We start from the raw sequence: 27,324 nt of genomic DNA on the forward strand, positions 1-27,324 counted from the left end.
GTGCAAACTAACATGTTTCGAACAGGGTACGTCTCTACATAATCTCCGACCGCGCGTTTTCGAGGATCGAGTCGAGCACCGAACGCTAACCGACGTCTTCACACAGTGGCAAGGGCACCCCCCGAAGGACGCAGAAGCGTGGTGTTGCCGGCCGCTCCGCCGGTGACGACAAGAAGCTTCAGGCTTCCCTGAAGAAGCTCAACGTCCAGCCCATCCAGGCTATCGAGGAGGTCAACATGTTCAAGTCTGACGGCAACGTCATCCACTTCGCCGCGCCCAAGGGTATGTGCCATTCTTTGGTCGATTGGAAAGATGCAAGGATGGCAATCTAACATGGTGATCGCAGTCCACGCCGCCGTCCCCGCCAACACCTTCGCCGTCTACGGCAACGGTGAGGACAAGGAGCTCACCGAGCTTGTCCCTGGCATCCTCAACCAGCTCGGCCCCGACTCCCTCGCCTCCCTCCGCAAGCTCGCCGAGAGCTACCAGAACATGCAGAAGGGCGAGAAGGACGGCGATGAGGACGACATCCCCGACCTCGTCGAGGGAGAGAACTTTGAGAGCAAGGTCGAGTAAGGCCGGCTCTTGTCTGACACCGAGCTTGCGATCGAATTTCTGTTGCGACGGCATGGGGGACTCAATGGGCTTAGGCAATTCAGCTACCACACCGGCGGATGAAGGGAGGGGAAGGTACACCCCTTTTGCAATATGAACTTGGCATTACGACACTGTCGTCGAAGCGAGTCCGAACTACTTGGTCGTGAAATGGCGCTGGATCGGGATGCGCGGCGTATGGCACATCAGGCACCGAGGTTGGCCGGCCCAGCTCCATAGCTGATGTACGAAAATGGGATACAACGGCTTGGAAGCAAAGTTGTCTTGTGACTATGGTGAATGCTGAGGGATGCAAATGGCGCCGTTGCTACCGGCTATCTAGGGCAAAGCTATCATCGCCTGTGTTTTCTGTCCATCCGGCCAGGGACTCGCTTCTGACCTGGTCAACGACGGTACGACGGGGAAGTGAGAGCTCTCCAGCCTTGACATCTGCGTATGATGCTGCCGAGAGGGAGGCTCGCACGTCACTCTCAGTCAAGTGTAGCAACGACGCAGTTTCACGAGCCAGCGTCCACATCTGCCTCCGAGAGGTAGAGCTGGCACCTTTGATGTCAAACGCCCGTCTTCCTTGCAGAACACCCCCGATGAGCCCCTCATCCAGCCCATTGGCGTTCCACGCTGCTGCCAGGTTGCTCGCACCAACCGTCCCCGACTTGGCTTCCACAGCTCTTTTGGAGTTTTCGAACTCACGTGCTGTGGTCTCGACTTGGAACGGGTGGAATGCATACCCGCCCGCCCATGTCTTGTCCTTCAAAGCAGACATTCGTCCCTCCGACGAAAAGCTACGCTTGCATCCTGTGACAGAATACTGCGACTGGGGCAAGACAACGACATCAATGTATGCGTTTCCTGGATGGATGAAAAGTGCGGTTATAGATGACAGGATCGAGGTGCACTGCCGTAACGCCATCTTATCGGAACAAGACTTGGATAGAGTGGGCGGTGCATCTGCCCTTGCGGGCTTGCGACGCACGATGCCTAGCTGAGAGAAGAAGCCGCGCCCGGGCAAGGAAGAATCAGCCGATGTGGTTGTCGCATCTTCTCCAGCTATCACTGGCGCATCCCATGGCGATGCGTCCTCTTGCGCCGCCATGGTAAGCTCCATGCTCGCGTCGCCACAGGGGGCCTCCGAACAGTACATGTAGAGACGAACGCCGTCCGCAATTGCAAAAGGCTGCCCTTCCCAGTCCTGGGCGCCTTGGGGGTTGTACAGCCCCCGTTGGTCATCAGTGCGGTAGCGCAGGATCCCCAGCTCACTGGATTTGTTGAGCAACATTTGATGACACGCCGATAGGAGAAAACGATTGAAGGCTCGCAAGACCAGAATCTCAGCGTGCCAGTCATGCAGTCCAATGCCGTTTGCCTGCGGAATTTTAGAAGCCGGTAGACACTTCATACCTGTACTGCAGAAATCATCATCAGCACATGGAGGAAATGACACTCGTGGGCTTTTCATTGCATGTGAAGGCATTCTGACGACTCCATTGAGGCACTGCTGCTCCGGAGATATTATCGTTAACCCTGTGAGAAATGTCCCGCCAGCAAGTGTCGATCTACGAGATGCTGATGAGATACATTCAATGACGACGGGGTCGAACTCACGCTACGGCCAGACATGTTAGTTTTCCATTCTGAGCGGCGACGATGCCACTCAGAGGCACCCATTCATGAACCCCGTTGTTCCTGACTTGGGGCTTGCGTCTTGCGGGAAGCTGGCAGAACTTCTCGAACACAGCATCTGCGATGAGGTCGGGATTGACGACTGTCATTTGTCCGCCGGGGTTGACCTAACAAAGGTAGAGTGACGAAATGCCCCAGCAGGAGGCCAAGTTGGGCGGGGTGTGACCAGGTGGTGGGCGAGTGAAACCAAGCCACACTGGTTCAAAAAGCCCCACCGAGCCACGACCCAGCTCTATGGTCATGTGACCTGAGCGAACATGGAAGCGATGGCTCGGTGGGGCCAGGGCTATTCGACGCACGACTCACCTGTCGAAAAATTGCACCTGATCGTACTTACCCTCACAGACAAGCAAGTCAAGCGTTCGCATCAAATACCGCCAAAGTACGTGTTACCCGTTACAACGCCCAGCAGTCTTCCACAGTTTTCCTGGTGTGCAAACCAGCTGGCCGAAGCCGCGGACTGCACCCGAAAAACAGCGACCGAAATTGCCCATCGCCACTCCGAATTATCGAGCTGACATTTAATCTTTCAAGATGCGCACGTACGACGACTCCTTCTCGGGCCAGAGAATCTACCCTGGAAAGGTACGACACGCGAGACTCCTTCCTTGCCTTCTTCCCAAACGACCCCAATGCGAGATGGACGAGGGCCTGTTCAAGTCTAGGGCTGCCCAGATGTGGGAGACAAGATATTGCGGAGGGGTCTGATGGGGAAGGGGGATCACGATTGCTTCATACTCTTTGAGAGATCCAGGACTAACCAGGCTGTGAACTTGTAGGGTAAGCTCTACGTCCGCGGTGACTCCAAGACTTTCCGTTTCCAGAACAGCAAGTCCGAGTCGCTGTTCCTCCAGCGCAAGAACCCCCGCCGCATTGCCTGGACCGTCCTCTACCGTCGCCAGCACCGCAAGGGCATCTCTGAGGTACGTTGTCCCGCCCTGCCAGCCGAAAGCAGCAGCACCGCTTGCCGGCCGCAAGCACCACGCCTCCGATCAGATCAGCCTACTGACCCCTCCGCCACAGGAAGTTGCCAAGAAGCGCACCCGCCGCACCGTCAAGGCCCAGCGTGCCATCGTCGGTGCCTCCCTCGATGTGATCAAGGAGAAGCGCAGCCAGCGTCCCGAGGCTCGCTCCGCCGCCCGCGCGGCGGCCATCAAGGAGAGCAAGGAGAAGAAGCAGGCCGACGCCGCGGCGAAGAAGGCCGACAAGGCCAAGAACGCCGGCCTCGCCTCCAAGGGCCAGACCAGCCGCATCTCGAGCAAGCAGGGCTCCAAGGGCGCGCAGGCCAAGGTCCAGGCCAACACCCGCTAAATGCTTTTTCGGAGTAGGGTTTTGAGTCGCGGATTGTGGAAGCTGGAATGGTAATTCCGGGCGGAGGAGGGGCTGGGACGGGCGCCGTGGACAGATGAAAAACGGGCAGAGGATTCAATCCCCCAAGCCCACCCCCCGGATGGAACTTGACGAAAGGCAGGAGTCGAGGTTCTTTGTGTCTTACACGGCTGGTTCTCTACACACATCTCGGTAGCACGGAATTGCATGAAAGTCCCACGGGATAAATCAAAGACACATCAGGGTGTGTGACTGACGTGAGTGAAGCTGGCCGGACAGTGCATCCCCATGTCCAAAGGTGCCCGTTCGAGCGACGTATGCTCCACGAAAAAGAAACTTGTCAAATTATTTCGAGCCTTACTCGCGTCGCTCAGCGAGCAAGAACAATTGCGAATTGACCGCATTGGGACAAGCAGGTGGTAGTTCGAACAGCCAACCATCAATGATCTATGTCTGTCTGTCTGTCTATCTTGTATACCGTTACTTCGTAATCATCATCAGACTCTCAGAGCTTTGACAAGACGCCCTCGGCGCCCGTCAGCGCAATGCTGCCCTTCTCCGTCTCCAGCTCAGAGTACGTGACCTTGCCATGGTCGACAACGAGAGCGTAGCGCGCCGTGCGCTCGCCCAGCGTCCAGCCGATGCTCTGGGAGAAGGCAGCGCCGGCGTCCGAGGCGAAGAGGATGAACTCGTCCTTGACGCCGTTGGCCTTGCCCCAGGCGCTCATGACAAATGCGTCGTTGTAGGCGATGAAGACAACCTGGTCGACGCCCTTGGCCTTGAGGGCGTCGAGGTTGGCGAGGTACGAGGGGACGTGGGCGACGGAGCAGGTCGGGGTGAAGGCGCCGGGGACGGCGACGAGGACTACCTTCTTGTTGGCGAATTCTGCTTCGTGTTAGATGGGAGCGTCTCAGTACGCATTGAGGGGCTGTGTGCGGGGTCGCACAGGAGGGGCTCTCTCACCCTTGCTGGCGTCGTAGTTGACGGGAATACCGCAGGCGGTGAACTCGGACGTCTCAGGCTGGACAGGGACGTAGGAGAAGATAACTCCCTCAGGGAATGAGTCGCCGACCTTGAGAGACATGTTGAAGATTGTGGTGGGAAAGCTTGGTGGTTATCGTTTTTTTGGGGTGGGTTTGCTGGTGGATGTATGAGGCGAGAGGCGGACAGACTGATGAAGTCTCGTGGAGGATGAGTCGTGGTGTTTTATGGTGAACGAGTGCTCAATCGAGATCCTGCCCCGAGCCCAACGAGTCAATTGAGGCAGGAGTATGCCGAGCTGGCCACAAGGGTTCTACGAGCTTCCGCGGTAAGTGGAGAGCGACTCTGGCGAGTACGGGGCCTGTCCCCAGACGCCGGACAGCCAAATAAGTCGAGCAGCTGCAGGCTAGATCGGCGGTATTTGGAATTAGTTCAGTCGAGGACCAGGACGCAGGGCCCAACAGGCACGTCAGGCCATTCGGTGCTGGATCATCCGGCAGAACCCTTCACGACTCGACGAATGCCGGGCCCCGCATCGATGGCGATATTGCGGTGTGAAATGGTGAGGCGCCCGCCGTACCTCCGATTGCCGGAGGACGGAGGTGACCGAGGAGCCCCTCGCTGCTCCGAGCCGAGGCGGCCACGGTGGGAAGCATGACGTCGACGCAGAGGTAGCGATCGTTGTCAGATGGTCATGTCGAGATGAACCAGGCTGGAGTTTGAATCCTTTCGGGATTTGATCTTTGTTGTTTGTCGTTGTTAACATTCATGTTGAGTCACCCGCGGGATTTGACGCCCTTACTACGACACCGTTGCTGACTGAGAACATGCGGGAGCCCGATGTTGCATCACTCTGTCACAACTCGTTCCCCTCTTTCTTACGCAAGTACAAATGACTGGGACTTTTCGCATTTCATACGTGACATACCACAAAACCACAACGTTCCAGAATGTCTACCGAAACAAAACCGCCATGCCCTCCCTTCACCGCCGAAACAGCGCGAATCAAAGTCAAGGCTGCGCAGGATGCATGGAATACGAAGTCAGATCATCCACCTCTACTTAGTCTCACTCGACACAATCTAAGACATCACTGATACCTTGCCTTAGGGACCCTGAGACAGTCAAGATGGCATACACACCTGACTCAGTCTGGCGGAACAGGGACGTCTTCCTTCGCGGCCGCGACGAGATTGTACAGTTCCTGAGCGAGAAGTGGTCGCGCGAAGATGGCTATAGACTGCGCAAAGAGCTGTTTGCCTTTTCTGACAACAGGGTAGAGGCAGCCTATCATCTCGGCGAGTTGCAAACTGGACTAATGCCTGAGGACCGCTAGATTGCCGTACAATTTTGGTACGAATGGCACGACGAGAGCGGCCAGTGGTGGCGTACCTACGGACTCGAGGACTGGACCTTTGCAGACAATGGTCTGATGCGGAAGCGGCAAATGAGCGGCAACGATGTCAGAATTAACGAAGACGCAAGGTGGTTCAGGGAAGGCGTCGACGTCAACTCGGTGTCCATTGGCGAGGAGCACTGGTGAGGGTGAGGAGTCAAGTTGCATGTGGTACGATGACGGCTGTCTCAGAGCCGCCAGCGGGTGCTCTGGAGCTAAAATGTAGAGATGGGAGCCTTCCCATGGGGTTTACTTAGGCTCATAATTACTGAAACTTGTTCTGCCGCTACCAAACATGTCATCACGCCATCTTCCCGTGCATGGATTTCGAGCAGACGATCAATGAATCCAAAAATGGTACTAAATTGCAGCATGAATTCAATCCCCGAAATACAGTGTTTGAGTCGTGACACAATGAGATTTCTCAGATCAATGCTCGAGCACGTCCGCAAATAGCGAAACCACGCCCACAACAATGACTTCTTCTTCGCCGTTGTTCGCAGTGACCTACGAATCTGAAGCACATAGATTCTGTACAAATCCTCCGAACACCAGTGACTTGAAATGCGCATCAATTTTCTGGGTTGTCCGAACCTCGTCAACCGTCCTGCGATATGATTTATTTTGTGGCAGCGAAATGCAGCCTCCCATAGAGGGTTCAATCACTCGAATCAGACTTCCATGCATGAACACTAGGTTCCTCGATGATCTGCGAAAACCTCAGAAGTTCAGAGCTCGGGAGAGAGAATGCAATAGTTGACTGGCAGGACGGTGAAGACACTTCTGACCTTCCGGAAAAAGCACACTAGCGATTGGTCAATGGGCGATACTGAGATCGATAGAATACATGGCAGAAGAGCTCATGCAGCTGTTTGGCGGCTCGGGGAGAATGATTCTGCAAATTCCACGCATGGTGCGAAGGAACAGAGCTTGAAGCTAACCATTTTGATTCATGAAGGAAAGAGCCCCGGGACCACATGTTCCAGAGATCATACACACGTGGATCGACAACCCGGTCAACATAACCTTCCTGATAACAAAGCGAGTTAGAGAACAAACACTGGAACAGCATGGCCTCAACTAAAATCACCCCAATGCGTACAAATTGCAGTTGCTGGTACCATTATATTACAAAATTTACTGGATATGGTGCTTATGAAGCAATGTTGATGGATAGTGCTGATCCGTCTCATCCATTTTGGCTACCGATAATACTTGGTTCTTCACAATGAAGGTCATACGGACCTACTTGGTAACCAGCTCAGATCATCATCCTCCGGCCATTGACCGACCATTTCAGTTCAATCATGCGGATCTTGTACTAGTAAACATCATGACACCAGAGATGGCAACGTCGTTACTGGAATTATGAACTGGGAATCTGCCGCTGATCATCACCGATTCTGGCTGGCGACCAAGCCCGTATATGCCGGAGCCCTTTTCCTTGAATGCGGGACAGACGAACCTCGACTTTGGGGCCAGCTTTTGTGACAGGCACTCGATGCAAGCGGTTACAACGGAGAGGAAGCAATTTCCCGCCACTGGATAACCTCTATCACTTGAAGTAAAGGCCAAGGTGCAAGAGTCCATGAAGACAAGATCTCCATCGTACGTCACGTCATGCACAGGATCAACATGGTCAACAGGATGGATGAGCTCACAGGACAGGAGGGCCACATGACAGAGCCTGTTGGTTGCCACAAACGGGAGAACTGAGTGCGAAAGAATAAAAAGAAAGTAATCGTCTCTGAGTCAAGAGAAAGGGCATCAATGATCGATGATTCTACATATCGCTACTTCTCAACATTCGGTGCAGGCCTAGCGGTGGATATTTGAATGTCGTCCATCAATTCAGTGAAACCCTCCAAGGTAACTAGGGTATGTATAATAAGATCACCATGCTTTTTGAAACCCTTACGAGCAACCACTGTGTTTGCTGACTGACCCGAAGACTCCTCAGTAAGGTAGGGGACGCTAACATGGCAGGTCCAGCACGTTGCCCCCAGGGGCCAGGCCAGCAAGACTGGCGCTATGATCATTGATTGACTCAGCCTCCACGAGGTTACCACGACTCTTTGCTTGGTATTGTTGGCGGGTATTTCCCCATTTCCCGGAAGAGTAGTACGCAAGCAGATCGTGACATTGCCCACGTGCCAAACATGGATTCTGAATCATACGTCGTTCCGGCCATTTTTGATCGATCAACTTGAGCCCGCTCCCATCTCCAATGCCTTGTGCTAGAATTGCATGGCGCCCGAGTCTTCTTAGTTGAGTGATCGTCGCACCATAGCCGTGAGGCCAGATTAGAGAGGGTAAAATGTAAAACAAGTGAGCAGACGCCATCGAAGCCGAGAGCTCAGCGCTGCGACCATGGCTGCAAGAGGGAACGAAATGTGATGTGATGCCCGCCCATTCCTGGTTGCAGCCCAGCAAGCCTTCAGGAAGTGATAACTCGGGCAAATTAACGCCACACCCCCTCACTCATCCCCCTTGGGCGGGAGGGGGGCAGCGCATGGGCCACTACGATTGCGATCTTAACAGCAGTCATCAGCCGAGCCAGGGATGACCATCGGGGTGTTGAGGACACCAATGGGAAAACGGGATGCAGCAGGGGCACACAAGATCTGCCCGGGACGAAGCGCATCCGGTTGATGAGTTTCTTGGGTTTTGGGGACTGCTGCCGCTTGTCGGTCTTCTGTGCTCGCTGCCGGAGCATGCAAACCCAATTTTGGGAACGCAACAAGTTGAAAAGCATAGGTAGGAGTTATCATTTTTTCAGATCGAAGCAATGGCCTGCCAGGCGGGCCTCGCGTCGATCGGACAGCGCACCGAACATAGCGGCCCTGCACGGACGATCCAGAGTTCTTGTGTACTGTGTAGGCGGAGACTCGTAGACTAGTACAGTAGCTGCTATTCAGCGCACGCGTGAGGCCGCCTTCCTTGCAAGGCTTGCCAGGATGACAGGACAGATGGGCGCGAGAAATCTCAGACAAAACAGAGCGACGTGACAGCGGCAGGGTACGCTCGAAGCAGAGGACCACGGGGAGCGGGGTTATGTGGCCATCCAGTCGCTCGTCATTCTGCAATTTTCTTCCTTTTGTTGGTTTGTGCCGGCGACCTTGTCGTCTTGTCCTCGAGGCATCGAAATTCTCTTGCGCAATGTAGTCAATCAGTGCCCATAGCTGACCCAAGACGGAAACGGCCGCGAGAATTCCTTACGAGCTAAGGCATATGACAGAAGCAAGCCTGCCCTCGAGGAATGGCCGGATTGCCCGAATGAGAGAATGGTATTGTGTTGCACCGTTGGTTGCGTAATGCCTGCTGCATGAGAAGAAGAAGAAAAGAAGAAGAGCGGCTGAGCACCCCTGAGCCAACAGCAGCATGCTGGTTTCTGGGGCTCCGAAGGCTACCATGTACATTGTTTCCAGGATGGAAGATGCAAGGTGCAAGGTCCACTTCGGATGCTGCCACAGATCCAATGGACAGGGGAAGGACAGCAACAGTCGGTGCCAAGGGGAAGATATCGGGGGGGGGGGGGGCAGGTCGAATGCAGGTCAAGGTGTGCTGAAATGCACAGGCGCCAGGGGTCGACAGAGATAGCGGGTATGCTCCAGGTTTTCCCGCTCCCTTGTGTGCAAGGAATGGGACAGTTGGTCCGAAACGAGCAACGGAGGCTGATGGGTACGGATGAACATGAAGTGGTTATGTTGCGAACATTGGCCACCTTTTGCGCAATTGACGATGTCGCGATGAAGATGTGAAGAAGAAGTACGTGGAGACACGTTGCCGGAAAGACCTACTCGTCGTGCCTACCTTGCCTTCGTAGTGAGCAGGTTACTTCTCAGACGGCAAGTAAGCTACCTGCCTCATGGCAGTGTGTCCCGCGGTAGGTGGGCCTCCAGGCCTTGCCTTCCTCCATTCACGCGAACGAGGCGTGCCAGATCTCAACGGCTCATCAAGCTAGACGCCGATTTCTGCCCTCCTATCCTAGATATGGAGCCCAAGCCATGCAATCTTGCCAGCCACTTTGCGCCAGTCATGGCCTACAGAACCTGAAGCAGCACGTTCCGAGAGGCGTCAACCGTTCCGCCTAAATTCTCTCATCTCATCTGTTTTGCCTGCACCTCCGGGGTTGCCTGGCTTGGCGACTCATTCATCATAAACCGTGTCGAGCCTCTCCAGTCATGAAGTCTTGGGGGGGTATTGAAACCTGGCCACCACAGAGGACGGGACGGGGGAGGTGGAGCTTGAAGAAGATCAGCGATCTTGTGGGAGCTGAAGATCTCCCCTGCTCCTCGCTTCCGTTCTCCGGGGATAGTGAACCTCGCGGGCGGCTCACACACACGACGCCAGCGAGCAGGCCATCAAGCCCCCCTCTTCGATGGCCAGCACGCAAGACACATCAAGATCAAACACAGAGCAACTCCGACACTATGAATTCTTGGCCAGGCCCCATTAGCAAGACACGGGAGAGTGACAGCAGTGCATGGCTCTGAGTGTTGAGTCTCTGCGTGTCTCTGCTGGGCTGTCTGGCTAGCCCTGCTTCGTTGCGGCTTTTGCCTTTGCGCTTGGGAGGAAGGTCGAGCTTCGAATGGCCGAAGCCAAACCTCTTCCAGGATGGACCAGTGCTAGCTTCGAGCTGGCTTTTGCGACGTCATTCAGCTGCATCCAATCCAGTCGCTCGCTGATGGCCTTTCCTGTCAGTGCGCTCTCCATCTCGTCGGGGCCCTGGAAATCTGGCCAAGCCTGGCTAGGAGCACACCCTCCCCGCCCTCGCTGGCTTGCCCCGATTTGCACGACTGTCGCCTGGATTTTCTTTGCTCGGCATGACTACCAGCTCGATGTTGGCTTGGAGCCAGCTGCAGTAGGCTGCTTACTGGCTGTTGGCTCGCCCCTTCTTCGTTCTCGCCAGTGCGGGCCTTGACGGTGTGGCTTAATCTCCCCGTGTCACCACCCACAACCACAACGCACCCTCGGGTCGGCCTGCCTGCTCGTGGTTGCCACCTGCGTTCGGAAACTGGGCGAGACAGCTAGCAGTACTGTACCATGTCCATCGAGGCACGAGGGACAGGGGAACAGGCCGGTGGTCGTCGGTCGAGACCCTCGCTCACAAGGACCCCCGGTCACGCCTGAACAGCCCTCTCCAAGCCAGATTCAAGACGACCACCGCTGTGCTCTGTCTGGGCTTTGGGGGGTATATCTTACACCTTCTCCCTTGCAGCCACCTTCAAAGGCCATCTACTTCAGTCCGCTACGCCTGCATTTTGCATCTCGACCTTCTGCTAATCCTTCCTTTTCCTGACGTCCCTCCGACGCCGACCACACTGTTAGCCTTTCACCCCGTTCCCCTCTAGTCCAACCTCGACGCCTCGCGCTCAGGTATTTCATCCACCTACGCTTGCCGTCTGGCTCGTTCGGACAATCAGCCTGAGTCAAGAACAGCTCAGGGTCCAAACCGTCCTCTTGGCCATTCGACCGGCGACTTCGTCATCTCATTAAACTCTGAATACACCCATCCCTCCTATTCTATATCACCTCGCCACCCTCCTAAAGAACCATCTTCTGTTGAGGCTCTTCCTACTTCTAAACTATCCTTCGTTTGTTACAGACCTCTAGTATAAAGGATACTTGCCACTTCACCTACGCCTACCGCTGACCGCTATTTGCCAACATGGGTCTTCTTTCGCTGACCTACCGTCGCCCTCAATATGTGGATGACAGCTCCTTCCGGGACAGCATGTCGTCTCTTAACGAGAAGAGCAGCAGTTCCCTTCGTTCTGGCAGGTCTGGCACGACAGGCATACCCGAGTCGCTCGCTTTCGACAGGATCATGAATGGCGGCACTTGTCCTGTAAGTCATCCGCCGCTCCTGGTCAGCAGAGCAGTCGTCCATCGGGAAACTAACGCGGGAGACAGCCATGCACCGTGAGAGACTTTATGAACTATTTGATTTACATCGAACACTCGGCCGAAAACCTTCAGTTCTTTCTCTGGATCAAGGATTATGAGAAGCGTTTCGCCAACGCCAAGCCATCGGAGCTCGCTCTCGCGCCGGAATGGACTCAAGAGATGGAAGATGAGACCATTGCCAATTTACGCAAGGAAAAGGCCGGTGCCTTCCGTCAGGCCAAGCCTGGTCACGAAATATTCAAGGGCACCGACTTCGAAAAGAAGGCAAACGGCCCTCCCAACCCTCATTCTGCCGACCCCAACCCGTTCTCCACCCCACCGCGCACACCAGCCGGACAGAACGACGTCGACTCGCTCTTCAGCTCATCTCAAGGCATGTCCGTCGTCGGTACATTCCGTTCGCAGGCCACCGAGGCGTTTGCCAACGCTGGTGCGAAGCAGCCATGTAAGTGACGACTCGGGGGACCTATGACCTTCATGTCTGCTACGGCATCAACAAGTCAATTCTGACATTTTACTCAGTCACCATTCAGCCCTTCCGCGAGGAGATTGACCGTATCGTCGCCACTTATATTATGGAAGGTGCCCCACGACAGCTGAATGTCTCCGACCGAGAGCGCAATGCCGTCCTGCACGGCCTGGCTTACACCACGCACCCTAGCGCGCTGCGAATCATCTTCAAGTCGATCGACCACTCACTCCGCCACCAGGCTCATCCCAACTTCATCCGTTGGTCCATCTGCAACGGCAACCCGGCTCGTGTCTTCTTCGCACGATTCCTGGGCATCTTCCTCATCGCAGCTTCTCTCGTTGCAGCAATCATCCTGACCCTCAGCAGTGCGCCACGCGGCTATCGTGCCATCCCCGCCATTGGCTTTGTTCTCGGTGTCTCAACGTTGGTGGCAGCGTGGAAGGGCATGTGCGTGGTGCTTCACGGCATGCACCACCGACACGTCAGACCCTGGGAACTCTTCATCGACAACGAGGGCGAGTGCGACCTCTCCAAGACGAGCTTCGAGTCGTTTGGTTCAGGCAACAGCTACGAGACGGAGCCCTGGGTTGTCAAGTACGAGAAGCGCAACACTGTGCGCAAGGTGTTTGACCGCGAAGTGTGGATCCAGGAGCCAGCGCTGCGCCAGATCCAGGACACGATCTTTGTGCAAGCCATGTTGTGCGCGCTGCTGGCGGCCGGTGTCTTGACGGCCATCTTTGTTGCTGTTCCAGGGGGGAGACTGATGTAAACAAAGTTTGTTGGAAACGTCGCTTCTGTACTGTATACCTACCCAGATTCTATTTTCTTTTTTTCTTTTTACAGGATACCACTTGAGCTCGGAGGATTGGAGTTTTGCGTGTGAAGGATTGATGGCCAATTTCCTGACCATCTGGTCTAGTTCACTGGAAGCTACAATCTGGACCACCTTTCGCTGTCAATGAAAATGTACAATACGTATTGTTGCCATGGACGCTCCCGCTCGTGTGACGTGAAGGCAGTCGTCAGTCATGGCCGAGGGGTTCGGGAGGGGCTGCCGCCGGAAAGTTCATCGAGTGAGTCGATCAGTCATTTGACGATGTACCGGTCCGGGCGGAACATGTGCCGACTGCTACGGACATGACACGGGTTAGATGGTCAGGCCGGGCCTCCCGCGTGCGAGTCGATGCGGGTGGCGGGTGCCGAGGCATGGGTCTGTTGGGTGCCCCATGGGGGGGGGGCTGGATGTATGGACAGGACCTGCTCGAAGTGCAAGGAAACGACGAATCACTCATGACACGTCTTTTGGAGGGTGGTGATCCTGCATAGCGCAACTGGAAAGTGTTGGTTGTGGAGTATGATGATGATGGGTTCCGACGTTTCGGTCTCCGACGTTGTCTTCCCTTCGCGCCAGTCAGTCAGTCGTGTGGAGCTGGTCCGTAAAGGTGCAGATGCTCACGGATGGTTTCTCCATGCTAGTGCAAGCCTGATCTACCTCGGTACGGGCGAAGGGCTGGTGGGTATGGGGGAGACCACGGCGGCTGAGGAACACGACTGAGGAACACGACTGGGGAACTTGACTGGGGAACACGACAACAGGAAAACAGGGACCTCTCTGGGGCGGGCGAGCAAAACGTTGGGCGAATCGGTACCTGACGTCAAGGTACCTGAGAGCCGCCAGGCTCAGCCGAGAAGAAAGTGCCCCGCGTTCCCCTGGGCCGAGGCGCAAAAGTACATGCTGCAACCTGCGGCTTATCGCAACTTCGGTATCTGCTCCAGGCTCCCCCACATTGACAAAGGCTCCGGCCGAAAACCCCTAAAAGAGTCAAGAAAAAAGTGGGAGGTGAGAGCTTGGATTCGACAGCGGTGCCCGGCTCAGCCCCTCCTGCTTTGTTGAGTTCATCGCGATCAGAGACGAGATGCCCGAAACACCTCGACCCTCTCCATGTTCATGCCCATGCCACATACCGCTGCTGCTCAAGTAGTATCTCCTCCCGTCACCACGAGAATCACAGCCTCGACCGCCAATTGATTGATGCTCGGCACCGACACCTTGCCATCACGAGCCTTTGCGCCGACCCTCTCCCCACACGCGACTCGGCAAGCAGCAGGCCACCAGCAGCCGCTGTCACACGAGCCATCATCACCATGTCGCCCGTCCTTGTCGATGACGGCTCTGCCATAGAGGACGTCGCGTCGCACCAGCACCAGGCCACACAGACATCCACGACAGAAGCACCTCTTACGGGCAGGCCCAGGACGATGACGACAACCGAAGAGATCGACAGCACCATCATCCGTCCGGGTTCGGTGCGCATCAACGTCAAGGGCGCCTTCATCGTCGACCCAGACTCGAGCTCCCCGAAAGACCCTGCCGCCGCCGCTGCCGCCGCCGCCGCCACTGGCAGAATATCGCCCACACATCACGAAACGAGCGACATTCGTCTGCCGAACCACACGGCTGTCGTGAGCCATATTGCTGTCGACGTATGAAAGAATAACCCCCCCCCTCCCCCTTCCCTTCCTCCCACTGCCCCTCGGCTGAGACAGCCTCGGCTCCGAACCCAGGCCTTTCGCCGCTCGCTGCCGTGCGCTTGGCCCCCGTCCCACTGCCCGGTCATGAGAACACACACACACACACACACACGCAATGACGGAACAAAGAGCTGACCGCACGGTGGTGTCCAGATCGGCGGCTCCCTCATCAAGCTCGTCTACTTCTCTCGTGAGGCCCACTCGAAAGAGCCCGGCGGCCGCCTCAACTTCCTCAACTTTGAAACCGACCGCATAGACGACTGCATAGAATTCATGCGCCACCTCAAGGACAAGCAGCAGACACTCAATGGATCACAACCTGGCGCCCTCAGCGTCATGGCCACGGGCGGTGGCGCCTTCAAGTTCTACGACAAGATCAGGCATGTCCTGGGCGTCGACGTCTTGCGCGAGGACGAGATGGAGTGCCTCATCATTGGCCTCGACTTCTTCATCACCGAAATTCCCCGCGAAGTCTTCACCTACAGCGAGACGGACCCCATGCACTTTGCCTCGCCCTCCGACGACATCTACCCCTACCTGCTCGTCAACATTGGCTCCGGCGTCTCCATGCTCAAGGTCTCGGGCCCCCGTCAGTACCAGCGCGTCGGCGGCACCTCCCTCGGCGGCGGGACTCTCTGGGGTCTCCTCTCCCTGCTGACCGGCGCCCGCTCCTTCGACGACATGCTCGACGCTGCCGAGCGCGGCGACAACTCCAAGGTTGACATGCTCGTCGGCGACATCTACGGCACCGACTACGGCAAGATCGGCCTCAAGAGCACGACCATCGCCTCCTCCTTTGGCAAGGTCTTCCGCATGAAGCGCGAAGCCGAACACGAGGCCGAGGACCACGGCGGCCTGCACAACGGCGACTCGTCGGCCGCCGCCAGCGACGCCGCCCGCCACCCGCTCGACGCCGAGCACGACGCCGCCCACGCGGCGCCGTTCTCGGGCGGCGACATCTCGCGCTCGCTCCTGTACGCCATCTCCAACAACATTGGCCAGATCGCCTACCTGCAGTCCCAGATCCACAACCTCTCGCACATATACTTTGGCGGCTCCTTCATCCGCGGCCACCGCCAGACCATCAACACGCTCTCCTACGCCATCAAGTTCTGGTCCCAGGGCGCCAAGCAGGCCTACTTTCTCCGCCACGAGGGCTACCTCGGCGCCGTCGGCGCCTTCCTCAAGAGGCAGCCGCGGAACTGGGGCCGCAGGGGCAGTTTCGAGGATGACGTTGGGCTCGAGGGTCGGCTGCGGCAGCGCGCGAGGGGCCACGACCCGGAGATGCAGGCCCTTGTGGACGACTACGCGGAGGACTCGTCGGGGGCGCCATGAGGGGGGTGTCGTCGTGCTCCAGCATAATGCTATGGACAGGTTCCAGGGGAGTGACCGGCGCAAAGGCGGCTGCGGGGAAGAAGCCAACAGAAAAGGAGCGTCTCGGGCCTGAGACGACGGCGAGAGGAGGGCTTAGCTCCACAGTGAGCACGGCAGCCTAATCGGAAAAGGAGTGTTGGATAACGTACGGGAGAGTTAGACGAAGCCACGAACAGCGGGCTCATCCGACGGGGGTGTTTTTTTTTTTAATCTCTCCGTCCTTCACCAAAACAAAACTAGCATAGCTCCCTTGAAGCCAAAGCATAATCACTAGACATGATGGGGAGGACCAATCTATTGTTGATACCCGATATTCTTTTATATTGGTTGTCTGTGTGTTTGTAGTCGGTTTTTTGTTCTCGCCGTCCGACACGTGTCAAGGTGCCTTGGCGAGAACGGGGAGAACAACAAACCCCGTCTCTGCACACCTTTTTTTTTTGGTAGTCCGTCATCATCTCCGCGCCGCATTACGAGCGTACATTAAAGAAAAGGAGAAACTGGCCCGACAGAGCCGCGTTAAGCATGATGATCCATCCATCCACATACCCGAAGAAGGGGCGATATAAAAGTTTGAAAAAAAAGCAAATAACTGACTTTGAAAACCCCAATCGCTCCCCGCTGTACACACTAATTCAAAAAGATGGAGAAAAAAAAAAGCCCGGCATCCTGTAGTTCTGCTCGGGAGCTAACAATGCTCGACCGGGTCCCTGTGTGTGTGTGAGAGAGAGAGAGAGAGAGACACGGCAGCGATGTACTGTAACATGTCGAAGAACAATCCAGAAAGACGAAGCCGGCCACCCGCCCCTTGCGTTATAAATGAACTTTGGACATGGGAGATGCGCATTTTGTTTGTGGTGCGTTTCGTGTGTTTGCTTTTTTGGTCAGACAGCCTTTCCCATAGTCCCGTGCTTTTCCAATCAATCGGTTGGAGTGCAAAATGTGCGTGCGCCGGGGTCATAATCATATAGAAAGGAACAACATGAGAGAATCAGAAGGAGAGACGACGCGGACAGACTGCGCCGCGGTCGACGGTTCGTTCGTTTCGTGTGTTTTCGTTTTGAGGGGGGCGGGGCGGGGAGGGTATAAAAATGCCAGATGAACAGCAATAGATGAAAATGTGCCACTCCCCTTAGCGATTGATAGTACAGGAGAGACATGGGGAAAGGAAAAAGGGACGAGGCGATAAGATGCAGTTAGCCGAACGACGACTTCTGAGCAGGCTCAGATGGAACCCTTTCGGTCGCTCGTGCCGCGGTAGGACTGAGGGTACGGGGCGGCGCGGTAGCGTTCCCTCTCCCGGGGAGGCTGGGCGACGCGGCGGCCGGGTAGGGAGGACCGGCGGTCGAACGAGGCCACGGGCATGGGCATGGGAGACAGGACGACGGGGTGGCGGCTGCGAGGCGAAGGGCGAAGAGGGGAAGGGGCGGGCGTCGTCGTCGACACGATGCCCGGGGCTGAGGCGGTCGTGGCCATGGCGACCGACCCGGGGAGCAGGTAGTGGCCGCGGGGGTTGGGGTCGGCAGCCGGACCCAGGTACGGCGAGGAGTGCGCCGAGATGGACTGGACGGCAGGGTAAGCCGCAGACATGGCAGGGTCCACGATCGTGGGCACGGAGGCGCCAGCCCAGTTAGGCTGGTGGAAGCCGACCGGAGATGGACCTCCAGACGACGCCGGCATCATGTCTTGGCCCGGCATCATGACCACGGGCTGAGGTGTGGAAGGCGCCGGAGCCACGTGGGGGTTCATCATCCTGGGGGGCGACGGCACCACATCTTCGGCGAGCTGGCGCAGCAGTCTCTGATGCTCACGGTTGATGGCCATGCCGTTCGCAGGGTGGGCGGTCTGCGGCGCTACAGTTCTTGGGCGCTGCGCCGCCGACGAGGACGTTGCAGGCGGTTGTGTCTGGGTGCTGGTGGCTGGTTCGGAGGCCTTGGCAGGCTCTACCATGTCAGGGAAGACCTCGCCGAGGTACTCGATGTAACCAGCCAAGCTCTGCACCTGCTGGTTCAGTGCCCTTCGGTCTTGTTGGGGCAGTCCGTTGCCAGCAAGGGCCGTCTGGCGAATGCTCTGCACGGAGGCGATGATCTTCTCGACCTCACCGCGGAGTCTCTGCTCCGTGAGGTTGAAAGAAGGCATCGAACCAGGCCGAAGCGTACCGAGAACCCGCAGCGTCTCCGCCGTGGCAGTTCGGATCACCTCGAGGGACTCTGAGACAGAAGGAGATGCAGACTGCTCAGGAGACAGGACCTCGTCCTGCTGCTCGCGCTGACGCACGTCGAGGACATCAATGTGAGGCTGTGTTTGCCGCGTGAAAAAGTCGACGATGAGCTCCGGTCGGAAGGCTGGAGCGGAGGACTGCTGGCTCGGAGACCGACGGAAGTTGACAGGCGCTGCTTGAGGGACGGGCGTCCGACCGTTGCCGGGTCGGGAAGATTGTTGCTGAGCCCAGACGGTGACATGGGGAGGCTGGGGAGGAGCTGTCAAGCCGACGGTCTGGCGCTCCTGTGTTCGGTGGAAGGCAGGTGTGTTACTCGCCATGCTGTACGCGCCGAAGGTCTCGGCACGTCTGTCATCGAAGCGCTGGATGGGAACAGGCTCGTAGTGGCTAGTGGTCATGTAGTGGCCGTTTTCTGACAGTGTGGGAAGAGGCATCGGCGTCATGTGTGCTCGTGGGACAGTCTCTTGGTTGACGGGAGGAGGCATTGTCGACTGATCCGAAGACTGCACGCCTTGGTAAACCTCCGCTGACTGGTACGATGGCCACTCTGTGGCGGCTTGTTGAGACCACGAAGCATCGTTGGTGGCTGCTTCGTAACGCTGCTGCGGGTGGTTTATGCCCGTGTGCTCAGGGTCGTCGGAGCTGGGAAGATACATGTAGTTAACTTGAAAGTCGGTTGCCGCACTCTGACAGACGACGGGGATGGATTTGTCACTGGCGGTGGTATACCCTATTTGGCCTACGCTGGGACCGAGGTACGAACTCGCCATGAAGCCGGCACTGGGTCGATCACCCATTGTGGCTGTTGGATGGGCTGTCACGGACACGGCCTGAGCGGCGTGCTTGATGACGCTCTGCTGCTCTGCAAAGGTTGGGAGGGGGATGGCATCATAACGTGTCGGGGAGCCGGGCTCAGATGAGACAAGGTAGGGGTTGGGCTGGGACGAATTAGTACGCGCGCCCGCAGAAGTTGATTCTGAGATGAGGGCTACTCACGCCGCGGGAGTACTCGTCGCCAGGGAAGCACATCGGGTCCTGACCATCCTTGTTGTGAGATGGACAGCCAATATCGACGGCAGAATCACGCCTCGGGCCTCCAATCTGGTCAATACTCAATGCAGGCGTGGTCGGGCTACTAATGCACGAGTTGGTAGTCCCCATGGAGAGACCACCCTCGGAGAGACCATCTGAATCTTGGCATGGCCAAACCGAGAGCAGGTCGTTCATGTCTCGGGCAGGCCAGTCAGAAAGCAAACTGTTCCACTGATATGTGAAAAAGGCTTGTCGCTCAGGCTCCTCCAGGCGCTGAGCCCACGTCGAAATGTCGTCTTCGGTAACGATGGTGTGTGTGACTTGGTGGCCTGAGCCGAGCAGGACCTTGATGGCTCGGTTGGCGAGAGAAGGCATCGGGTCGCCGGGTTGATGGTGGGTGATGCGACGTCCATATATCGTGAACAGCGTCACGCCGGCTGGGCGGCTTTCGCTGTGTGTCGGCACCCAGCAGACGGCCGAGACAGGAACGACAATGGCTTGGTTGGTCTGGTGGTTCAAGACGTGCACCTCGTTGTTGCAGCTGTCGTTGCGGCCGTCATCGAAGATGGTGACCTGATCGCCACGGCGGAAGACGATGCCGTCAGGGGACTGGCCTTCATGGGCCAGGATCCCGTGAAGAGTATTCATGACGGTAAAAGAAAGGGAATATGGTCCAGGCGAAACAAGGCTTCCCGCGCGTTGGTTCGCTCAGAGAAAGAGAGTCGAGGAGTGTTATCACTTGGACAGATGGGAAGCAAGGGAAGGGGGAGACGAGGAAGGGGTTCATATAAGCAAGGTGAATAGATCAGGGACGGGGATAGGATGAGAAGGATCAGTAATGCTGGATGAACACGGAGGTGCAATGAAACTCCAGCTCGCCAATGAAGTTGAGCGGCCCGTTTTGTGGTAGTCGTGGGCAAGAAGCAAATCACTCTCGCTTTATGGGCGAGACGAAGCGTTCTCATCATGGGCGGCCCCGCCAGGCTGGACCAGGATATTCGACCCTGGACTGGAACTGTTGGAAGTGATGGTTGCGCCTTGACCTCCACCCATCCTCGCCTGGCCAGGGCTGGAACCGAGAGCCAGCAGCTAGAAGAGGGGGAAAAGAAGAGGTGGTAGACGAGAGGTACCCATCATGACCATGTCCCTGTATGCCCAGACAGCGCTACTGATCAAGGGCCAGCGGACAGACTCCCGTTCCCCTAGCCACATTAGCTTGGCGATCGTCCAGGGCGATGCAGGACAAGAGTGGCGCTGCTGTCGACAGTGGGCTGTCGTGTTTGGGACCCTGTGTTTTCGACCCCGGTCGTGCGTCATGAGTTCAGCCCGAGTGTATCTTTCGGACAGGTCAACTTGCAGACGCAGTACGCTTTCACCCCTTTCGTCCCTCCCCATGACGAGTCCGCCGGGTGACTGGCTCATTGTGCCTGTAGGCCATGTCTCGGCTTGGAAAACGCTGATACTGTGTCAGGGCCTGTGAGGCTGGAAACTGGCTTGGAGGCATGCGCAGCTTGGAAACCAAAGGCACTGGTGACGGCAGCCACATTAAGGCACCCGTCGAGGGGGGCGCTCTCCCGTCTTGCCCATGTAACGGGTGGCAGTAGGCTCCCCCGGGGAAGCATGCCCGTCCGTTTTCGTACTGGGCCGGTGGCATACAGTCGGAGAAAAAAAGCAACGGGCATACTGTACATGTACACACACATCATCACAAGGGGTACGCCCCAAGGCGGAAAGGTGACGCCGCTGGCTGGCGCAGAGGCCAGTCGCTGTGAAAAATGCCGTCAAGCTGTGGCAGACATTGGCTAGAGCAAACAGCCACTGGTGGGGGAAGGGGAAGGGGTGCAGAGAAAGAGAGAGGACCAAGAAGCAGTGATGTTTCTGCGTGCCGGTTCGACCATCGAGCCAAGCGGCCCCTGCAACGGAGATAAGCACGATCCTCCATCTGGACCAGGAAAAGACCAGGGCCCCGGAGGAGACAGGGTAAGGGGGTGGTGGCCAAGGAGGCCTGCAGCAGAGAGAGACATACACACCAGCGCATGGCTAGCGTCCGAAAACCATCGGATGGACAAGGTCCATCGGATCGCTGGAGAACTGGTTGCTCTTGGATATGTACGTATTTTTATGTTCCTGTGCCTGTCCCGATTCAACGGGTCTGTAGAGATCCGGTTGGCGGCTCGACCGACGTGTTGGTTTCCTGGATTCTGATCCCTGGCTTTGATCTGACGGCACACGCACATAGTCCCGTTTTTGGAGCCAGTGGGCCAGGCTCACCTCTGGGCGCATGAACGTTGGGTGAGGCTGAACACTGAGAGCCTGGGGGCCGATGGTGGCTTCAATACATGGGTTGTTTTTCTTGATTTGTTATACAGAGATGTCATCCTCGCCAGTCCGCTCGTGTCCTGGGCTGTGTTTATTCCGCAGCAATATGTGTTGGTTTTTATGCACGTACAGAGCCCACCACTTCTCCTGTTTGTGTGTGTGTGTGTATGTGTGTGCAGGGACCGCGAAACGCAAAACGGACATGAAGAGGGGGGGTATTGGTCGTTCCGTTTCTGGTCGCTGCCGGCGTCGCCACCGTTCTCAGTCCTTCTTTTCTGATGAGCTCGGCTTGCCCTGGCTGCTGTTCTCTTCTGCTGCTGAGGTCTGGCCGAGCTTCGTCAGCACACGATTTGCCCATTCCTCAAACTCGCGCTCAGCAGCCTCGTCCGTCTTGCCTGCCTCGCCTCTGATGGTCCGCCGCGCCTTTTCTCGCAAGTCATCGACAGAGGATACGTCAAAGGCCCAGGCAATGCCGCCCGTGGCCATGACGCCAAAGCTAAAGACGTTGAGTGTCGCGAGGTTGAGGGCTTCCAGCGCAATCAGGGAGCCCTCGGGGTTTTCCTGCTTCCCAGCGGCGGCGTGGCTAGGTTGGTAGAATTTGGGGAAGGCAGCGAGCTTCTTGCGGGTGACGGCACGTTTCGTGATGAGGGTCGAGCAGACGAGGAAGCTTGCGCCCGCAAAGAACAACCCGAGCTGTTTCAGTCCCCTTGGAGAGAAGGGTCCATTGTCGATGTGGGCCGGTGAGGGGCGCGCCACGGAGGGCGTGGTGGAGGGGGAGAGGGAGGAGGGCGTGGACGGTGGTCCCGAATCGTTGGCCATGGCTACTGGGGGGCCTGCAGCGAGCATCGGATACCTGTGGCAGCCAAGATCGAGTCAGCAGTGGACTCACCACCTGAGATAAAAGAAAAACAGGAGGGGCCAAAGGGGAAGGATGTCAGATCGGGGAGAGAGAGGGGGGGGGGAAGGCGGGAAAGGGTACGAACCGAGTTGAGGAGCGCAGAGCTCACAGGATGGGAGGAGGTGGGACTCGAACGTTGGTCAGTCGCGAACGCGGAAGAGTCGATGGAGAATGGGGAGAGAGAGAGAGATGGAGTGTGGTTGTGAGACGCGCTGCCTCTAAATGCATAGGCTCGACAGTAGTCCGGCTTTCAGCGATATGCATTGGCTTATCCGGTGTGCGGGCTGGGCCGTGGCTGTTTCCTCAGTAGCGCGATGAGGAGAGAGAGAGGGGGATCCAGTGCACCACCCTTACTCGCTCTGACAACCTCGTCCATCCCAGTTATCCCAGCTTGACACGGTTCATCGCGGGGACCCGACTCCTCCATCGTTGGTCGGATCGTGTTTAGCCCACCGTGGCTGCGCTAACACCCCTGTTGAACGGACACCTCGAGTCTTCCCACCCCAATCGTGTCGGAGCATTTGCAACAAGAAGCCCGTCCGTTGACGCAAGGACTGGGTAACCCTGCCGCTACCTTGTTGCGTCAAGCGGCTCACTGTCACGAGGCCCTCCCTTTCTCCTCCATCAGTTCAAAGAAACGCGATGAACGCTGGGCTGGGCTGGACTGGCCTATTCGCAATTCAGGGCCATTTGATCGATAAAGCCAAACAGAGCGAAACGGCGCGTCTCGAGCAGGAGCATCTTCTCCGGCAAGGCAGCGCTCATAGGCGTGTCGAGAATGGTTTTGCATGCTGCGAGAGTTCGTCCAGAGCTGACCTACGACTTATCTTCTGACTCGTCTCGCCTGAACTCGCACAACTCTAGTGCCAGACCTCCGAGGTTTGCAGATGCACCCTGTCCCTCCGTCCATTCATCTCATGGAGATTGTGACGAGATGCATATCCACGCCAGCTGAGAGATTTTCAAGCAAGAATGAGAAAGAAAGAAAAAGCTGCAAGAGGAGACAGGAAGCCAAGACGCTGTGCCACAACCGACACCCCGCCTCGCGTCCCCCGTGTTCTGAGCCAAGTGTCCGCAGCACACGAAGGATCCTTCATGCAAGCCGTGTCGGCTGACGAGATGGCTCGGCCTCCCTCCTGGACTGCTGTCCGGGTAACTGGTAAGAACGCGACTGCACCATCGGCGTCATCGCTATCGGTTATCTGGCTCGGCTGAAGTTAAAGCCTGGCTGGCACACAGGCCATCCATCCTACCACATCGAAACCGTCCCAACTCTTTGAGGCGATGCACAGCCGCGGATCTCGCAGCGCGATCGTCGACATGGATCTTGCGAGAGGCACACATCGAACGCAATGCCCACTCGTATGCACGTACATGCAATAAACTGGAAACTTCAGACCTGCCAAGAGGGAGGACGGGACAATACGGCCAGGGCCGTTCGGCTACATTTCTCGATGCAGAGCAAAAAAGCGAACGGCACGATCATGACTCGAAATCACAGTCTGGCTCGCCTCGACGAAGCACGTCAGGATGTGATAGCGTTTCCATCTCCTTCTTGTTTCTGCCTTTGCGCACGAGCGGAGCTGGAGTGTGTGCATGTGTGATGACAACGACACCAAGTCTGTCTAAAGTTGGTATATCACTTTTCACTTTATTGTGACCTGGTGACGGACTGAACTTCGCTTCAGGTGATTGGATGGACTGGGATTCTGACTTTGCATGGCCCTGCACAGAATTATTGGACCGTCGGTGATAATGCCATGAGTTGATTTCTGACAACACTTGTTTGTGCCGTCCAGGACGGAACACCAAGTAGCCGGGACAAATGTCATTCCTTTGTCCTCGAGCAGACTCTTCTCCGTTCTTTTTGGCCGCTTGTTCACTCAGCTCGACGGCCCTGGGCATCGGGACCGATCGACACAACGTTGTATTGGAGGAGAGAGCATGCATGTCGCCAACCACGTGCTGTGCACGGTGCTGTTGCCTCGCTTGTGGTGGTCGATTATGAACAGCATCAAGAACGGCAGCAACCGGCCACAGAACATGCTCGACAACGACTGACAAGCACGCCCATCGTGGCTTCTGTCACCGAGACCGTGGAAATCCAGAGAGGACGACCTCGGTCGGCCATAAGACGGGCTTCGACACCTAGGCGGCCGCTATTTTAGCCTCAACAGCGTGATGGTCAAAAGGTTGTTTCGAGGTAAGGGAGAGCAGACTGCCTTATGCCTTGCCATGACGAGGGCATGGTTGTGCATTCCAGCGTGCTATGAACAGGGGGCAAGACAGCGGGGAACAGCGGCGGCTGATGAACTTTCGCGGGGACCCACGAGCTACCGTGGATCAGGCATGGTCATGTCCCAGTTAGCCTCATCCTTACCTTGCTGTACCTTACCTGAGGTGCAGTACAGTGTGGTCATCCACCCCTGCGCGCGGGACGGGTCGGCTTGGCACAATCCTGGACACCCTTGGTGATCCTCTGTGTGGTCTCTCCACTGGCCCACCTAACTTTAGGTACATGGTAGGTAGCTGGGTACGGCCGCTGAGATTCAGTCAGTCCTCACACGTCAATATTCACCCAGCATTGAGCCGGTCGCTCGGTTGCAACTCGGGCGTTGTCTTCATGAGCTGTCAGAATCGTCGGGGAATCGGACTCGAGACTATCCTCGACGCTAGTGAGTTGCGCAAGCGACTACAGCTCCCCCGCCTGGCTCCACGTCAATCACAAAGCCATCAGCTCTGGGCACATTTGAATAAACCGAAACAACTCGAACACACTTATCATGACCATGGGGCTCACTCGTGCTTTCGTCCCAGCAGAGGCCACGTCATAAAACCGTTGAGCACGCCAACGGCAAGGCTAGCGACTAGTTCGGGCGCGGTGCATCTGTCGCATAAACCCCCTTTCCTGCAGGTTCTGCGAGGTCTTTTTTCCACAAAGTGCACACACGGATGACTTCCGCGGCCCGCCTACTGTGGGCTCAGTAGGCACCTCGACGTCTTCGGACAACTGCACCTGCACAGTGTCCCGGCAACTGACAGGGCCTTACCCCTTCCATCCTAGCACCTCAGATCTGGAGGGAGGCCAGGAACCCAGGAAGGGGACAGGCCAGCCGTTTTTTTCGCTTCCCGCATCTTTGGTCTTGCTCGTACTCTCTCACACGGATCGGGAGATTGACCTTCGTACATCGCCATCAGCTGCGCCGACCGAGCCAGCCGCGGACACACACCCTGACGCTCATTCCCCGTCCCAGACACGCCCTCCGACCTCCTGGCCAGTGTCGTGAGCGAGACCATGCCCAAGGCGAAGACGCCAGCCAGCCCCGGCGTGCCAGGCAAAGTGAAGGAGAAGGGCCAGGGTCAAGCCATTCAGACAGCCGCGTCCATGTCCACATCCACGTCCTCGCCCGCATCCACGGCGGCCACGGCGAGCTCCAAAGCCCCACCGCCTGCCTGGCCTCCGTTCAAGCCAGCCTTGCCTGTGACGGACCTGCTCCCTGAGCCTCTCGAGCAGTGCCCAGACAAGGTCGTGCTGCTGCCCAATTTCTGGCCCAAGTCCCTCTGCAACACCTTTGTTGCCTTTCTACGGGGCCTGGCGCTCGAGACAACGCCCGGTGGCCGGCCCAAGCGAAACATGGCCGCTCGCGTCAACGACCGCTTCCAGGTTGACGATCCTGCCTTTGCCCGTCGTCTCTGGCTTGGCACCGGCCTTCGTGACGCCCTGCAGCGGGAAGATGTCAGAGCCCTTTGGTCAGTCGAACCCGTTTTCTCCTCCCCGTTCCTTTTTTTCCAGAGGTCATCAGCATCCTCACATATGTGGTATCACACACCTCGATGCCGTCATGCTCGCGTCCCTCCACCTCCCCCACGCTGCTGCTGCCGCTGCTGCACGGGGTGCCACCAGTCAGCCTTGGACTGGCCGCGCCCTCCAAAGGACATGGGTTTCGCCATCGACAGTATCCAACACATGCTCGGCATCGGCATCGCTCCCAACCCGAGACTCCATTGGGCCTGTTGACGAGAAAAATACTTGCTGATCAGTTGCATATTGTGCCACAGGGGTGGTGACGTTGTTGGGCTCAACTCCAACATTCGCGTCTATCGCTACACGCAAGGACAGTATTTTGACGCTCATTGTAAGTATAGTACCTCGCTCGTGTCTCACTTGACTCCCCATGGTGCTGTCATTTATGCACGCCATGTCCCGTTTAAGACGATCCCGAGCGGCACGCCGCCCGTCCGCCACGAGAAGAACACGATGACGACGACCCATGCCACGAGGGGGCATGATGGGCACGATGGCTATTATCGGGGGTCGCGTCAGGCTCAGGGTCGGAGCCGGGCTCGCCCTCCGCAAGTACGGGCAAGCGCCGCAGTGACGGTTCAGCACAGCTGAAGGGCCGGTCCGGCTGTGATCGAGCCGGGTCAATGGTGCTTGAGGTCTCCGCTTGTCGCGACCGTCGCCTGACTAGGCAGGCTCAAGTGGCCAAAAACCCAGAAGCGAGCTCCCCGACCATCTGAGATCTGATTGTTCGACCGACTAGTCCGCTGGCTCCCCACCACCAAGT

The 27,324-nt window shown here is 57.0% G+C and overlaps 8 protein-coding genes across 8 annotated transcripts; 5 read left to right on the plus strand and 3 right to left on the minus strand.

Moving 5' to 3' along the window:
* Window positions 1-12: 12 nt before the first annotated feature.
* Window positions 13-576, plus strand: BTF3 (nascent polypeptide-associated complex beta subunit; the record flags this gene model as incomplete). The annotated part of the gene is made up of 3 exons (XM_028639230.1): window positions 13-26; window positions 107-282; window positions 347-576. The coding sequence occupies 3 exons, from the start codon at window positions 13-15 to the stop codon at window positions 574-576; spliced, it is 420 nt and encodes a 139-aa protein (XP_028499137.1).
* A 1,953-nt stretch (window positions 577-2,529) lies between these two features.
* RPL24 (60S ribosomal protein L24) lies at window positions 2,530-3,606 on the plus strand (the record flags this gene model as incomplete). The annotated part of the gene is made up of 5 exons (XM_028639231.1): window positions 2,530-2,537; window positions 2,641-2,677; window positions 2,830-2,880; window positions 3,075-3,218; window positions 3,319-3,606. The coding sequence occupies 5 exons, from the start codon at window positions 2,530-2,532 to the stop codon at window positions 3,604-3,606; spliced, it is 528 nt and encodes a 175-aa protein (XP_028499138.1).
* A 523-nt stretch (window positions 3,607-4,129) lies between these two features.
* On the minus strand, window positions 4,130-4,708 carry D7B24_005070 (uncharacterized protein; the record flags this gene model as incomplete). Its single annotated transcript, XM_028639232.1, has 2 exons — window positions 4,130-4,509; window positions 4,588-4,708. 2 exons carry the CDS (start codon window positions 4,706-4,708, stop codon window positions 4,130-4,132), a joined length of 501 nt encoding a protein of 166 aa, XP_028499139.1.
* Window positions 4,709-5,555: 847 nt separating this feature from the next.
* D7B24_005071 (uncharacterized protein) lies at window positions 5,556-6,148 on the plus strand (the record flags this gene model as incomplete). Its single annotated transcript, XM_028639233.1, has 3 exons — window positions 5,556-5,647; window positions 5,716-5,881; window positions 5,942-6,148. The coding sequence occupies 3 exons, from the start codon at window positions 5,556-5,558 to the stop codon at window positions 6,146-6,148; spliced, it is 465 nt and encodes a 154-aa protein (XP_028499140.1).
* Window positions 6,149-11,672: 5,524 nt separating this feature from the next.
* Window positions 11,673-16,250, plus strand: D7B24_005072 (uncharacterized protein; the record flags this gene model as incomplete). Its single annotated transcript, XM_028639234.1, has 5 exons — window positions 11,673-11,852; window positions 11,918-12,356; window positions 12,434-13,148; window positions 14,396-14,867; window positions 15,069-16,250. The coding sequence occupies 5 exons, from the start codon at window positions 11,673-11,675 to the stop codon at window positions 16,248-16,250; spliced, it is 2,988 nt and encodes a 995-aa protein (XP_028499141.1).
* A 1,260-nt stretch (window positions 16,251-17,510) lies between these two features.
* On the minus strand, window positions 17,511-20,187 carry D7B24_005073 (uncharacterized protein; the record flags this gene model as incomplete). The annotated part of the gene is made up of 2 exons (XM_028639235.1): window positions 17,511-19,445; window positions 19,504-20,187. 2 exons carry the CDS (start codon window positions 20,185-20,187, stop codon window positions 17,511-17,513), a joined length of 2,619 nt encoding a protein of 872 aa, XP_028499142.1.
* Window positions 20,188-22,119: 1,932 nt separating this feature from the next.
* Window positions 22,120-22,677, minus strand: D7B24_005074 (uncharacterized protein; the record flags this gene model as incomplete). The annotated part of the gene is made up of 1 exon (XM_028639236.1): window positions 22,120-22,677. One exon carries the CDS (start codon window positions 22,675-22,677, stop codon window positions 22,120-22,122), a length of 558 nt encoding a protein of 185 aa, XP_028499143.1.
* A 3,031-nt stretch (window positions 22,678-25,708) lies between these two features.
* On the plus strand, window positions 25,709-27,135 carry D7B24_005075 (uncharacterized protein; the record flags this gene model as incomplete). Its single annotated transcript, XM_028639237.1, has 4 exons — window positions 25,709-25,740; window positions 26,036-26,506; window positions 26,816-26,892; window positions 27,038-27,135. The coding sequence occupies 4 exons, from the start codon at window positions 25,709-25,711 to the stop codon at window positions 27,133-27,135; spliced, it is 678 nt and encodes a 225-aa protein (XP_028499144.1).
* Window positions 27,136-27,324: the final 189 nt, after the last annotated feature.

This window comes from Verticillium nonalfalfae (genome assembly GCF_003724135.2).
Source record: "Verticillium nonalfalfae strain VnAa140/NRRL 66861 chromosome Unknown scaffold_3, whole genome shotgun sequence".
NCBI lineage: Eukaryota > Fungi > Ascomycota > Sordariomycetes > Glomerellales > Plectosphaerellaceae > Verticillium > Verticillium nonalfalfae.